Source organism: Cydia pomonella, chromosome 2 (assembly GCF_033807575.1).
Source record: "Cydia pomonella isolate Wapato2018A chromosome 2, ilCydPomo1, whole genome shotgun sequence".
Classification (NCBI taxonomy): domain Eukaryota; kingdom Metazoa; phylum Arthropoda; class Insecta; order Lepidoptera; family Tortricidae; genus Cydia; species Cydia pomonella.
Window position 1 is genome coordinate 16,944,129 of NC_084704.1, and position 15,071 is coordinate 16,959,199.

The 15,071-nt window shown below is 38.9% G+C and overlaps 1 protein-coding gene across 6 annotated transcripts in view; it reads right to left on the reverse strand.

Moving 5' to 3' along the window:
* LOC133534528 (embryonic polarity protein dorsal) overlaps positions 1 to 15,071 on the reverse strand; it is a 67,423-nt gene that overhangs the window by 23,786 nt on the left and 28,566 nt on the right. For all 6 annotated transcript variants that reach the window (XM_061873693.1, XM_061873692.1, XM_061873694.1 and 3 more), the window contains 3 exons: positions 14,901 to 15,057; positions 6,933 to 7,085; positions 6,395 to 6,576 (listed from right to left, as the gene is read on the reverse strand). In XM_061873693.1, coding sequence (XP_061729677.1) covers positions 6,395 to 6,576; positions 6,933 to 7,085; positions 14,901 to 15,057 — 492 coding nt within the window. The remainder of the gene's footprint in view (positions 1 to 6,394; positions 6,577 to 6,932; positions 7,086 to 14,900; positions 15,058 to 15,071) is intronic.

Genomic DNA, 15,071 nt, shown 5'->3' on the forward strand with positions numbered 1-15,071 from the left:
CGGATATCGGTACGGCAGAGCAGGCGGAGGCGGCACAAAACCCAGTGACAAGCTGCGCTTACTTATTGAAGCCACAGGTTGCACTGGAGCTATCCTGCCAGGTAGGGCAGGATAGTAGGGAAGGCGGCGGAAGAGATCAAGGTCCAACGGCGGCTCCCTAGCTCTCCAAGAATAAGACTCCCAACCTGGAACTTGGGGTCTCTTACGGGTAGAAGCCAAGAATTGAGCAACATCCCAACAGCCCAATGTCTACTTAACCAAGTTCGTTACACCATTTATAACTCCCTTGCGAAATCTCACTTGAACTATCTCATAGAGATATGGGGTAGTGCTACTAAAACTGCGCTAAAACAATTGCAAATTTTGAGTGATCAAAATAAATTAATAAAAACCTTATTTCGATATGAATATTTAACAGCCAGCCGAATAATCTACTCTGAAACCAAAATTATGAATACAAAAACACAAACAAAATACAAAATTATATATAAGAAAATCCACTCTCAATTAAACTTTAAAACTAAATCTGAGCAGGGAATCCGACCGTTACGTAACGCCAACGATCTTTGTATAAAGTTAACGCGAACCAAAAGTGGCAAAAAAAAAAGGAGCACTATATTACAATAAATTACCGAAATCCATAAAAGACTGCAACCATTTTAACAAATTTAAAAATAAATTACACGAGTATGTAATTAATAACGTCTAAGTCCAGCCCTGGGCGTTGCAGCTCGGAAACAAGGAATTATTATCGATAAACTGGTTACCACTGTATTGATGGCCACATGTATACCAAATTGAACTTAAAGTGTAGGTTATTAGGATCGTTCTGTTTTTAATATGTATTTGTGTTACTTATTCCCTAAAACGAACTTGTTCTGTATTTTAAGTTTAAGTCTCTGGACTTTTATAGTGCTACCTGCAGTGTGCTACTATTAATTATTGTGACAAAAACGTCTTAGTCTAATTAGTTATTGTTTTTGTTTGTTTTGTATAACTTGCGATGCTCACTGATTCAATTTTGATTCAGTATATATTCTCATTTGAAAGTGAAATGTAAAATTTCTTTTGAGAAATAAAGTTCTTTAAACATAATTGAGCAACATCTTAAGAAGAAGGAATATACACATTTGCTGTCTGCAGGAAACTAAATGGAAAGGTTCCAAATCTAAAGATATTGGAAATGATTACCAGGTCGTATACCTACTATGGAACCCACAATAAAAGGAACGGAGTGGCAATAGTTCTCGATAAGAATTTTAAATCTCGTATAATAAATGTCACGCGGAAAAGCGATCGACTAATAGCGGTAAAATTAGCTATGGAAAATCAACAGATTTATAATATCATATCAGCATATGCCCCCCAAACTGGCTGTATGGAAGCAGAAAACCCTGCTTTTTGGGAGGATTTAGATGAGCTAGCCAACGGCATACCCTCAAATGAATGTAAAATCATTGCAAGTGATCTTAATGGCCATGTTGGGACCAAAAATACCACATCCGACGCAGCACATGGCGGATTTGGGGTGGGGCAATTAAATAAACAAGGCGAAGCAATCCTGGACTTTGCAGCAAGGCATTCATTAACCCTGATAAATACAAACTTTCGGAAAAAGCCAGAACACCTGGTCACCTATAAGTGTGCAGGCAGAACATCTCAAATAGATTTCATCATTGCGGACAGGGCCGTCAAACAAAAATTCAAAGACTGCAAAGTAATACCTGGCGAGGCTCTAACATCGCAACATCGTCTATGACCTACCTAGCCCTTTAAAAACCATAGTGGACAGAACACCCAGAACTAAGTGGAAGGAATTGGAAGGCCCGAAAGGAAAATTGCTGCTCAGTCAAATAGAAGACTACCTGAAAACTGATACCGAAATACACTATGAAACGCTGAAACTATGTGGTCTTCGTTTGAATAAGAATGCCGATCAAGATCTGCTGAAATACTGGGAGTGTCCAAAGGCCCCCACAGTACTGCAAAGGATTGCAGTTGGTGGAACGAAAAACTCAAGGGATCTCTGTCACACAAGAAGAAGATGTTCCAAAAGTGGCAATGTTCAAAACTTGATGCAGACAAAATTTGTGGTCACGTTTGAGAGATAAACTTTTTAATGTAATATAAATTGTCATGGTTGTGTACGATAGCGCAATAAATGAATATTGTATTTTACCACATAAATGATAGTACTTTTATACTGATAATTAAAGCAATTCATGCAAAATTATTCCCTAACCATTCCAAAATATCAAAAATGCACAACGTTAATATTCAAGTTTTCACTTCTGCTGGCACTCCCGATGTGCAACCCGTTGTTTTTTTTTCTATCTTAGATTTAGAACTTTTCAGACGCCCCTCGTACACTCACTTGCACGCTATCAAGTTTGATTAAGCGCTAGGCTACTTAGTCTAGATTATGCTAGATATCTAAAGTTTCTGGGATTTTTTTTTCACGCCTTGAGGATAAACCTTTGATTTTAATGGATGACGGTAACATACTCGTATTTACCGGCCGGTATATACGTAAAATTAAACGCATCTAACCACCTTTACTGAAAAATTGAAGTTCGAATTCAAAATAAATCACACAAAAGTTAGACCACTAAAAGCCCAAAACTTTTATTGAGGTCAAAATGCCCTTGGCCGAATATTTCTTTGAATGAAGTAGATATGATTATATAATAATAATATTAGACCGAGGTATTAGGGCTTAGGCCAATAATGGCTTACGGGCCGGCTGGAGCTACAAAAGAAGTATTTCCGTCCCGCTATTCCCGGCCATGACGCGCTGCGGCCAATCGTGTTATTTTCAACTATGACCTGCAGTAATCTAGTTCGGTTATTCATTGCCAGCTTTATGCCAGGTCACATTTTAATACAAAATGGGATCTGACACCATACGTACTATAACGAACGTAGTATTCGTTAGGTATAATAAAACCTTATTAATTATACCTTTGTTATTATTATGAATAGTAAGTATCTACACCAAATTGATTAACGAATTAATCTGCCAGATGATTGACTTTTACCATTAAGATATTTTGATTTTAATACTTACGCGTACTCCTTGATAACTCATATATTCTTTACTCAAGCGTTTTGGTAGCACCTTCAAAGTATTTTGGTGCATAACGTCTTGTTTTCGTGGCAATAGTTGCATTACTAACTGTTTTCTTGTAATTACATATTTCTGGTAAATCGTGCATTACGGTATGTACAAACATAATCCCTCAGTACACGCGAGCCAAGTGGGACAGTAAAATGGGTCATAAAGCAGTTATAGACGCGTTGGTTCTCGCCACGGACATTGATAGAATAACGCGATTCGCCACTGGCAGTGAATCTAATCTGGTAGAGCTTTGTTGATTTATGGATTGTGTTCGGTCGGGCTTGTTATAGTTAAGTGAACCAGAAATCGTAATAGAGGATTAAAACTTGAACTGTAATCATTATAAGGTAGCGAATATTAGACTAAAAATAACAGAATTCATAATGACAATACAGGGTACAGGGACCTAATTCTGCGGTTTTGACGGTTATTAAATGAGTCAAGCGATGCGACACGTTCTTTGCATGATGTGATGTCATACTTTGTTATTTCCTTATAAATTTGTAGTAACACATCGTTTGGACGCATCATGGAGAATGGCTGAATCGATTCATTCATTAATTCCTTCTTATCAATCAAGCAATGCCTTTTTTCGTACTCGTCGACTGTAATGGTTGAATTAAGATTTCGTATACCAAACTGTAATTGAGTACTTTTCCTGTATGGGCTCTCAACTCAACTATAATATTAATTTCGAAACGGTTTAGTCAACTATAATGAAATTGACCAATCACAGCTCGCCGCGGTCAAGAGGAGGAAACAAAAGGATAGCTCAAATTAATTATTTCTTTTTAGGTTATATAGTAGAAACAATTGCTTCATAAAACTGTCTAAAAATTGAATTTAGAATGGAGCAAGTATCATCAGGGCCTCATAAGTTACGAGACGGGGCGTTGACCACCGCGCTGGGTCCCGGCGGCCGGGGCGCGTACGAGTATGAAGGTATCGCGGGCTGTTGGCGTATGTTAAATTGCTGTATACTTTTGATTTGTTTACCTAAAATAAAAGATTTTATTTGCTTCAAGTATTATTTTTGTTGACTCGTAGAAAATGTATCGTATACAATAGTGATAAAATCATGCTTTTCGATCTCGTACCTCACTTAGGCAACTCAACACAGCAAACTTCGTTACCTAAACGCGGTACTCGACTGAAAAGCTCTCTATTATATCCCGATTGTATAAAATATTAACTCTATTGTTAACTCTTTGGACGCCATACCTGTTATATGCAACGCGCCGTCGTAAACCTTGCCGAAATGCACGAAAGCTGATATTATTCCGTAACTGGGCGCGTCTATTGACGTCTTGAAGGCAATAATAATTTAAGTCTCATTTAAGTGTTTGATCATATTAATTGGGTAAACATACCTACTCGTACCGCGGATAGCGACCAGACAGATTAGTGACCTTTATCGCTATCGTTGAGGAATGCCCTGTGGGTCGACGATTATTTTAATTTTAAACGTTATAAATATCGCGCGAAATCCATGAAGACAGTTATACATCTTTTCTAAGGTCAATTTATAAGTGTAAACTATGGTTTTATTTTGTATTAGTTTCTGATTCAACTCTATATAAGTGTTAAAGTATGTATGTGGTTTTAGTTTGTGTAAGTCTCTGATTCAACTCTGTGTCTCAACATGTTTTGACAAAGCCGGTTTATCGGTTTACTGTTATTACGCAATGACCCACTATTTTTCATTAAGCTTTAATATCCACTACCCCGAAACCTATTCAGACAACAGCAATTTTGATTTATTAAAAATAAAGACTCAGAATGCAATGAAATGCAAGGCATAGTTTTGTTTTAGACCTCTGGGCGGCTAGAGTAATAAGTATTTTCTATTTTATCATAACTCTGGCAGCTTACGTTTCTCCAATGATTTTCGGCTCGGACAACAGATCTTCACTCTCCTGGTTCCTGCGGAGTCTCCAGGTTCCATCATCTCCACGTGTGGGTCCTAGGATTTTTCGTTAGATCTTCCTCTCAGCTACCAGTAACGCGCGCTCTTCCCTTTGTGTTAATGTCCAAGCTTCGCATCTGTACATAAGGATTGGCCTTATGACCGTTTTGTATATCCGGAGCTTAGTGTTCCTGGTCATTAGCTTGGACACTAATACTTTGTGCAGCACAGCGTAGAGCGTTCTGGATCCGGACTTGTATCTCGCCCTCTCTCTGGTTGGCGTGCGTGCAGCCAAGATACTTGAACCTCTCCACGCCTTAGAGGTGAGTGAGTAAGAGATAGCAGGTATCTCCCACTGTGAGATCTTTCCTACGAATTCTCGTGTTTTTGTATCTCTTCATATTAAGGTACTCAGTTTTGTGTGTTTAATTCGTCGGCCAACCTTCAGAGCTTCCCCCTTTAGATTCTGGACCGCTCTGCGGACAAGCCCTTTCTCCTAGAAGGGCCAGGTCGTCGGCATACCTAACAAACCGGTGTCTGCCATTCAACTCCACTCCGCCATCGGGAATTGTGGCCTTCCTAATGACATACTCGAGCACTAGGTTGAACAGCATCGGGAAAACTGCATCTGCTTGTTTAAGCCCTGTGACTACGTCAAACTGGTCCGTTAGTCCGACTCCCGTGTTGACAGTAATTTTACTCGTGCTGGTTGCGACTTTTATCATCCTCACCAGTTTTTCGGGTATTTTAAATATTCGGAGGATATTGTATAGCGACTCGCGATCAATGCTATTGTAGGCCTTTTGGAAATCGACAAAGAGGATATGAAAAACCTGGGCATATTCCCACCTCACTCCAATGGCTCGGGCACGTAATCCGGATGGGTGAGGATCGTGCAGTCTGGAGGGCACGTACTCTGGAGTTCCAAATGGCCGAAGACCGTCTGGAGGCCCTAGGTACCGCTGGAGAGACGAAGTGCAAAAAGACCTTAGCGAACTCGGCGCTGTCGACTGGACTGAAATGGTTTTGGACAGAGAAGCATGGCGGTCTTTGGTGTCGGAGGCCAAGATCCACTTCCGGTCGCTGCGCCACAGCAGTAAGTAAGTAAGTATCATAACTCTCGTATTTGTATACGTACTTAGCTAAGACATATTCAGAAAGGAAGAGATTCACTCCTTCTGCGCTACCGATCTTCTTTTAGTAGAGTATGTACAAACGCAAGAGTTAGACACGAAAGAAGAGCATATAGACGGTCTTACCTGATAGACGGTCTTCTCCACATTGACCTTATTTACTTGACTTTAGCTATATAGTTTGACTGGTAGAAAATGTCAAAAGCATTTTTTTATGTGGGAATGGGTTACACTCACTCTTGAAGGGATCGACTTTAATCTCCTCTCTCACGCGCAGCGCCTCCGCGATGTCCTTGCGTTTGACGCACTGGATGCCGAGATTGCTGAACTGCACGATGGAGGTGTCCGCGTTGCACTCCACGGTGCACACGCCGCGGTTGCAAAGCGGTTCGCGGCCCACCAGGTTGTGAGGATGCGGCCTGATGAATCACCAGAACGATATACACAGGCACGGATAACGATAATATAGATTTTCACTGCATTTTAAAGTGGTGGTAGTGAAATTGTTATTTGAATAGATTATTGGTAAATTCCTTCATGTTACTCGGATCTGCATCAGTAAGGTTTTGTTTTGATGCAGCCCTAGTCGAAAATCGCGTTTGTTCAGTTTATATCAAACCAAAAATGGAATCTCACTCGTTAAATAAAGCTCAAACACAACAACAGCTCTTCCTTCGTAATAAATAAGTTAGATGTGTAGACTTGGAAGAATCTCAATTAAACCAATCTTTATATTATGAGTACGTAGCTGTAATTAAGCTCAGTCAAGCGTTACCTGTAAGGCTTGTCCCTGGTGACACACGACACGAGCACGACAAATCGCCCCGTGTAGCCGACCACCTCGATTGTGGGGTATGTTTTCTTCTCCGGTGTACTGTGCACGCCAGGAATGGAGCCTGCTGACCGGCCTTCGCACTCATATCGAAACCTGGTGACAATATAATTTAATGTAGTAAAATTTATTCAATGGCGTTATTCATAACCGATTGTCAAATTTAAATTAAAGCTTAGCGTGGAAGTAATAAAAATGTACTCGTGCTTATTTTACGTGGCTCGGCTGGCCAAAATAAGGCGTGTATGTTTTGAGGATTCACGATTGAACAAAGGAAAAATAATAGTCACAATTAAATTTCTGATGATCAATTAAAACATACAGTACGGCTACCACCAGTTTGACACTGACATATTCGCTGGCGAGTGCGTTTCTTACTTTCTATGCATCTCGCTCGTACTCTTTGTGCGTTAGCGAAAATGTCAGTTTGACACTGCTAAGGCAGTCGTGGTAAGGCTACTGTTCTAGTAGAAACATCTGTTTAGAGTATCTACTCTGTTACTTCAAAGATGTGTCACTGTCAACACACACATCCAAACAGCAACACGAACTTTAACTTTTGTTGGAAAACTACTCGTAACTACTATTCTATTTGTACTATAGAACAAAGTCGTGACTATTCTAAACTGTAGTAAACATACAAATCATACAATCATCGGCAGAGTGAGATAGCCGGGCCAATTACCAGCCATTGACAGAAGCCTTTATTACCGCCATTACAGGCAAATTATCGCTTTTTGTATCGCCTGCCTTCCGATACTTCCTATATTTTTCCTGCTAGCTTAATACTCGCCGCATGGTTCGCGCGTAGCTATAGTAATTTTTTCATGTTACTTTGTACTAACGTCAACACAGTTAGCTGGCCGTTTGAAAACTTTACTGCACCGAGATAAAGCCTAAAGTGTGTTGCCGTTACTATTAATGCTATAAGCCGTGTATCGGCTAACGAACCCAAGGTAGTTAGGTATTCATTAAAGAATCATTGATAACAATAATTTAATAATAATCGACTCTATGATGTTTTCAAAATCCACAAATAATTACCAGCATCAAGTTCTTATCTGTGAAAATGTTATTAGAAATAAAAATCGATTTGATAATGACATTCAAATGTCGAACATCTCATGAAAAAAGCAATTTGATTTGACCTCCATCCTAATATCAGTCGAGATGACGTTTTGTTCGAAATGAAATGACAATTGCAAGCAATTTTAGCAAATCTCGCATGTTCGTTGGTATCGAACATAATTTTTAAGAAAAAAAGACTGACTTCATTGAGCCTTGGAAACCTAACTGCTTCACACACATGCGAAGAGAACAAATTGCCGAACGTGAACTATGCGGCGTTGAAGAGTTCCCTCGATTTCTCATGGATCTCATCATCAGAACTGAGTTTTGACAAAAACGGGACCAATCTGTGTATATATATATATATATATATAGATTCAATCAAAAAAAATAATTTTCAAATCGGTTCAGAAATGACGGAGTTATGAAGTAACAAACATAAAAAAACATACCAACCGAATTGATAACCTGCTCCTTTTGAAATCTTGAAGTCGGTTAAAAATTATGAACAAAAAGTGTCCAGCGGCTAAAGCACGGTCGCATTTTTATTACTTGTCACTATGCCTGTCACTTTCGCACACATTACTTAAAACGTGACAGGCATAGTGATAAGTGATAAAAAGGCGACCGTGACAGCCGCAGGACAGGAGCCTTTTTAATGCTACCAATAGGTATGGACTCCATCTAACTACCGACAAAGCGTTTTAGTTAAATAGTCGACGCATCCATTTTTTGAGGCTTAGTAATTGTAAGTATTTGACGATCAGCGGAAAAGAACTTTATAACTATATTGAAAACAAATTAAGTACCTAAACACTAAACACATCATTATTGTTTGCATTTTATCCACATTTGGGGTAAAGTAATCAGATGCAAATTTTGAGTTGTTTCCTTATGTTAGCTGGTAGAATTGATTTATAATGATGATTCTGAATGATAACATTTTCATTACGTTCATTTGGTTTTGATTTTGGGTTTATTTTTTGGTATTTCATAGTTAGTTTTTTCCTCTCGTTGGTGTAATGAAAAAACTCTTGGAACCCTCGCGATGCTCAAAATTCCACTTTTCTCGAATTACTCGCTACGTTTATGGTTCAATTTTGGAATCTTTCGCTTGCTCGGGTATCAATATAAGCTAGCACGAGCGGTTAAAAAACAACTTTGCCCCCTTGTAAAACAAATAACTATTAATTAGTAATATATTACTACAAAGTAACACTTAAAGTGTCTTTACATGTGTGTTTGTTTGTTTTGTCGTCACACACTTAGTGGTCGTGTACGTTTACAATCCGTCATCATCCTTCCCATTTTGTAACTTTAGTACCTACTATTAATGTACTATGATACTAATGTAAGGCCTTTTTACGACAAGTTTACTGCTGAAATTACTGTAAATGTCGTTCGTAGTAATCGTAGTCTAACGCGTCTTTGATATTTTTTTTCCAAACTATACCTACAATTTGTTGTAAGTCAAGAGACCACAGCGGACGGCATCGGTAGGGCAGATATACATGGCGTCCAGCTAGGCTATGTATTGTATTGTAACCAGTGTATCAGTATCACGAGATTCATTTTAGTAATTCCGGAATCACCCATAAATACTTTATAACCGGTGCGAATCCGATCAATAGGTACCGGATCCGAATCCGATGTCGTAAAATTAAACGTCAAGCCTCAGCCATCTGGAAACGATCTACAACTTTTATGCTAACAAACGAACATTACAGTCCAATAAAATGTTGTTAAACCAATATATTCAATCAGACGTACATTTTTACTTTACTTGCATGCGATATACGTGCCTATACATGTAATAACTCCACTATTCGGAGTCCAAATTCGGAAACAGTCAGGTAAACAGAAGATATTACAGTGCACAAACGTAAGCGCAAAGGTAGGTGCACTTTACTCGTCCTCACCCATCTTGATCCAGTGGAACGGAGAACCGATATGACCGGAGATGAGATCAGATGATGTGTCTGGCCGATGATACCTACATGCCCGCTATCATCGCCCTAGCCCTAGGCCATCCACATCGCCTTGTTATTCCGCCGGGTCCGCCAAGCTCAAATACATATCTGCGTTGAGTTGCCTTCCCCACCGCGATAAACTTTATGTATTAGAAGCGGGAGGGTTGCACTGTTTAATCTACCAAAGGCAGGGTCCCCTCACTAGTGTAGCCCGCGAACCGACGCAGTTTACCAGGGTGTGGCCACTGCATGCATAACAGCTTCATGGAGCACTAGCGCCTTCAATAGGCCGGTTGTTAACAACTCGTTAGCGCTACAGATAGACGGTCCATAAGTTATGGACCATAACACCCCAATACATGTAAGTATGTAGAAGATAGCAAATTGTATGCAGGTGTTGAATACCCGGGGTATTTTATGTATTTATTATGTATTGTATTGCAATCATATTTATTAATAAATGTTATATAATACATTTAAGACCTTATTATTAGCTACACTCAACAGTAATTTTAACAGGCCACATTATAAGAAATAAGAGTTTATCAGATTTATCCGTCAATAATATGTTTGATTTTTTATAGCAATATCCTTAAACGAAAGGCATATCTTCAGATGTTGGTGAATTATTAATAACAGTACTTACTGCAGTTTTAATTAAATATGTCATATATTACTTACACTCGAGCTTCAATACCGAGGCCAAGATTAAACCTAGAATCGTGTCATAACAAAATCATAACTAACAAATTGTTAAATGATAATCGGCCTCCAAGTCTAAAAGGAATTGTGAAAGTAGCTATGTTAGCAGGAAAGTGTGCAAATATTTAGTAATTGAAATAGTTATGCCAATATTTGTATTGCATGATTTCGTACATGGGTTCATTATAAACGGATCTACCTGCGTTGTTAATTTATATTTTACTAAATACACGATTATGACTTTATATTTTCGAGATGTTAGCATTAATCGTTATCAATAATAGGTACAATTTCGTTGTACGGAACCAGGGCCATAGGGAAGTGTGATGTTATTACTTATTATATCTAAACTAAGAATAATACATCACATATCGCAACAGATCGATAAACTAAATGATCTTGATATAAGTCGTGACATAGTTGTCGCGTATAAGTAACCATATCATAGGCATATGCCTATTCAATATTGAAGCACAGACTTTCAGGGTAATCTTTCTTTACTCACTCAATCTCAATGACGCCGCTGACATAATCGCCTCTGAAATATCCGAGACGTGAAATAGTTGTATGACGGCAGGGTATATAAATACCGCGGAGACGTCACTGAGGGACGTCGCGTCTAGTCGACAAAAGCGCGGCGCTGATGAATGCGCGAGCGGCGAGCGCGTCACGCCTACTGATAAAACATGACACGTAATCCTTTATAACTTCCTCGTTAGATTTGTGATCTCAATAGGGAGCACAACTGGAGCCGCTTTAAATACATTTTCCTACTCCTCTACTGTTATCTGTCATTTATGCATTCATTAACACGAATATAAGAACATACATAAAAGGTTTCAAGAAAAGTCTATATTGTCTATTCCTCATAAAAGCTCTTGTGCTTTTAATCGCTATAACGTTACTGCGATTAATGGCTACCAACCTAACAAAACCAAAACGAATACAGTTTTAAACTAAGTGCATTGCTGCCAACTTACAAAATATTCATTTGGTTGCATAGTAAAAATAATTACTTCATAAGTCAGAAACACGCATGTGACACCCTTAATATAGCAACACCCATAGACTACGAAGACCGCTTAGCGTTGCTTGTTAGTCTCCGTAGTCTACGGTGGCCAAAATTGAGAAAAACCTGTTTAAAAATTTAATTTAGCAAGTAGCAAGTACCAGGGCCTCATGAGTTACGAGGTGTCGCTTACCAGACGGCCGCGGCCCAGGGCGGGCTGGGCGCGTAACAAGGTATGCTCGCGCGTCTTGGCTATATACTTTTGCTTTATTTACCTAAATTAAGATTTATTTTTGTTGACTCGTAGGAAAAATATTGTATGCAACGTTGTATAGGTAGGTCAAAAAATGCTCGTGGCGTATTCCTTTACAATGTTCGCCTACGCCTTCGGCTCCGGCTCACATTGTAACTCATGCCACTCGCCTTTTTTGACCCTTCTTATACAACTGTTGCATAAAATACTATTATGTACACACATATCATAAACCCACTATGATGCCTTTAAATCTGTTAGAACTAATTTCTTATCTGTGAAAATCTTGTTATTGCTTCATTACTACATCAAAATCGATTTGGTAATGACATTCGAATTTCGAACATATCGGAAAATAACCGGCCAAGAGCATGTCGGGCCACGCTCAGTGTAGGGTTCCGTAGTTACTCTTCCGTCACAATAAGCTAAACTGGAGCTTAAAGTATAGTAAATTGTTAACCAAGGGATGAAACGGTACCTCAAATTTGCATAATCAGTACCTAATTAAAATAAGTCTTTTTATTTATTTATTTATTTTTATTTAATCTTTATTGCACATAAGAAAACACACTGTACAATAGGCGAACTTAATGCCGTAAGGCATTCTCTACCAGTCAACCTGTAGGCAAAGCAGATAAGTTGTAGGCGGTGCAAAAACATAGGTATAGGTGATACAATTGATACATGTACGAACACAATACATTCATAAAAAAATACACATACATAAACATACATATATATTAATAATATTGATACAAATACATATACTTACATATACATACATATATATATATATATATATGAAATCAGATGAACTTACAAAGCAGAAACATTAAGATTTTCCAGTACTGCCAGCAAAGTGCTCACTTAAGGATTTTTTAAAAGCAAACCTGTTCGGACACTGTCTAATTTTGACAGGGAGACTATTCCAAAGGCGAGCTGCCTGAATAGAGAAAGAATCGGACATGTAACCAGTTCGGTGAGATGGTATAGACAGAGATAGATTGCCAGAAGAGCGAAGCTGACGGACACGAGAGACACCATAGTAGTGGAAGAAAGATTTTACTATGAAGGGAAAACTTTTTGCGATAACTCAAAAACAGCTAAACTGTACCCCTAGTGTAAATAAATTCGATTTCCAAACGTGACGTACGCGTTTGCGTTTAGTCTCATTTTGTATTGGATTTCGAAAGAGCGCGCCAAGCGGGACGTTTTGGAAACTCAAAATCCTATACAAAATGAGACTTAACGCAAACGCGTTCGTCACGTTATGATGTCGATCAAAGTTACACTAGGGGTACAGATCATGTCCGCTATAGTTTTCATTTAATGTCTTTCTTAAGCTCTACTTCCACGATTTTTTTCATATTTTTTGGACCTATGGTTCAAAAGTTAGAGGGGGGGGGACACATTTTTTTTTTCTATCGGAGCGATTATCTCCGAATATATTCACTTTATCAAAAAATGTTTTTTGAAAACCCCTATTAGTTTTGAAAGACCTTTCCAACGATACCCCACACTCTAGGGTTGAAGCGAAAAAAAAATTTCACCCCCACTTTACGTGTAGGGGAGGTACCTTAAAAAAAAAAAAAAATTGGATTTTATTGTACGACTTTGTCGGCTTTATTGATTTATATATCCATGCCAAATTTCAGCTTTCTAGCACTAACGACCACGGAGCAAAGCCTCGGACAGACAGACAGACAGACAGACAGACGGACATGGCGAAACTATAAGGGTTCCGTTTTATGCCATTTGGCTACGGAACCCTAAAAAAAGCAATTCGATTCGACCTATATTCTAATATCAGTCGAGATTCCTTTTTGTTCGTCATGAAATGTAAATTGCACACAATTTTAACAAATCACGCATGTTAGTTAGTATCGAACGATACGGAAATAGCCCCCCGACTCTAGTTTGTCTCTGAATTAAAAAAAAACTACGAATGTGTGACATGCGTGAAAAAAGTTTTCATTTACCGCCATTTGACGTACAGTTTATCTTTTAATTAGTTTTAAGTATAAAATGAGTTTTTTTGTTGTTTTTAAAGTAACTATAGCAAAAAAATCGTTTAAAATGAGTGATAAACATATTTCGGCGACGCCGCCACATATCCGCGAGTTCCGCCAAAAGAGTGAATATATCATAGACAGTTTATTATATGTGTGTAGATAAAATAGTGTATGTAACTCTACATAATTAGGTATTAAAACACTCGTGTGGTCCTTCGTTAGTTTCTTAAATCCACACTTGTGTTTTAATGCCTTTCATTATGTAGCAGTCACATAAACTACTATGAATTTTTCTTATATAGTTGGGTTAAGCAGCGAACGAAAAAAACATGGAAGTCTAACGTCAAACAAAATATCCGCGTAAAAGTGACCCCACTATTAAAACGCAATACTATGAGTATTGGGTGTTTTACAGACCAATTGCAACTCGTCAAAGTTTAAGTCTTGTTTTCTTCGCCGAAACTTCATTTGACCCACTGAGTTCATTTGATCGCACCAGCGACGCCACCCGCTTGCGCATGATGGCGTGGAAGCCGTCGGTGCGCGCCTCCGCGAACATACCGCTAGCGCTGCAATAGCGCGGCAGCCCCAACAGCATCCTAAAAGCATTATTATATTGCACGAGTAGGGCGCTGTAAGTTTTTTGAGTAAAGTTGATCCATAGGCTGCAGGTGTAAAATGACACACATTTTATGCACTTTCTGTATCTCTGTATAACTAAAAATCATAGGAATACAGTCAGTTTGTTAAAGATAATTCTCTATTCATAACTGTTATGTTAAAATCATTTTGGTCGGATGTTCATATCCGACGATATAGAATTCGTGTCGAAATGTATACTTCGTAAACCGACGTTGAACGACAGCAAAAATACATCATGTTATTGCATTGACTTACCGCAGCGACTTGCCGGCCGGCTGCTCGATGATCCGCACGTAGGGCATCTTGGGAGCCCCGGAGGGCTGCGGCGCCGACGGCGGCGGCACTGCCGGCTGCCGGTACATCTCTTCCACGCCGACGCCGAACGTCGGGTCCGCTATCGAGATGGCATGTACTGTGCAACGAAAC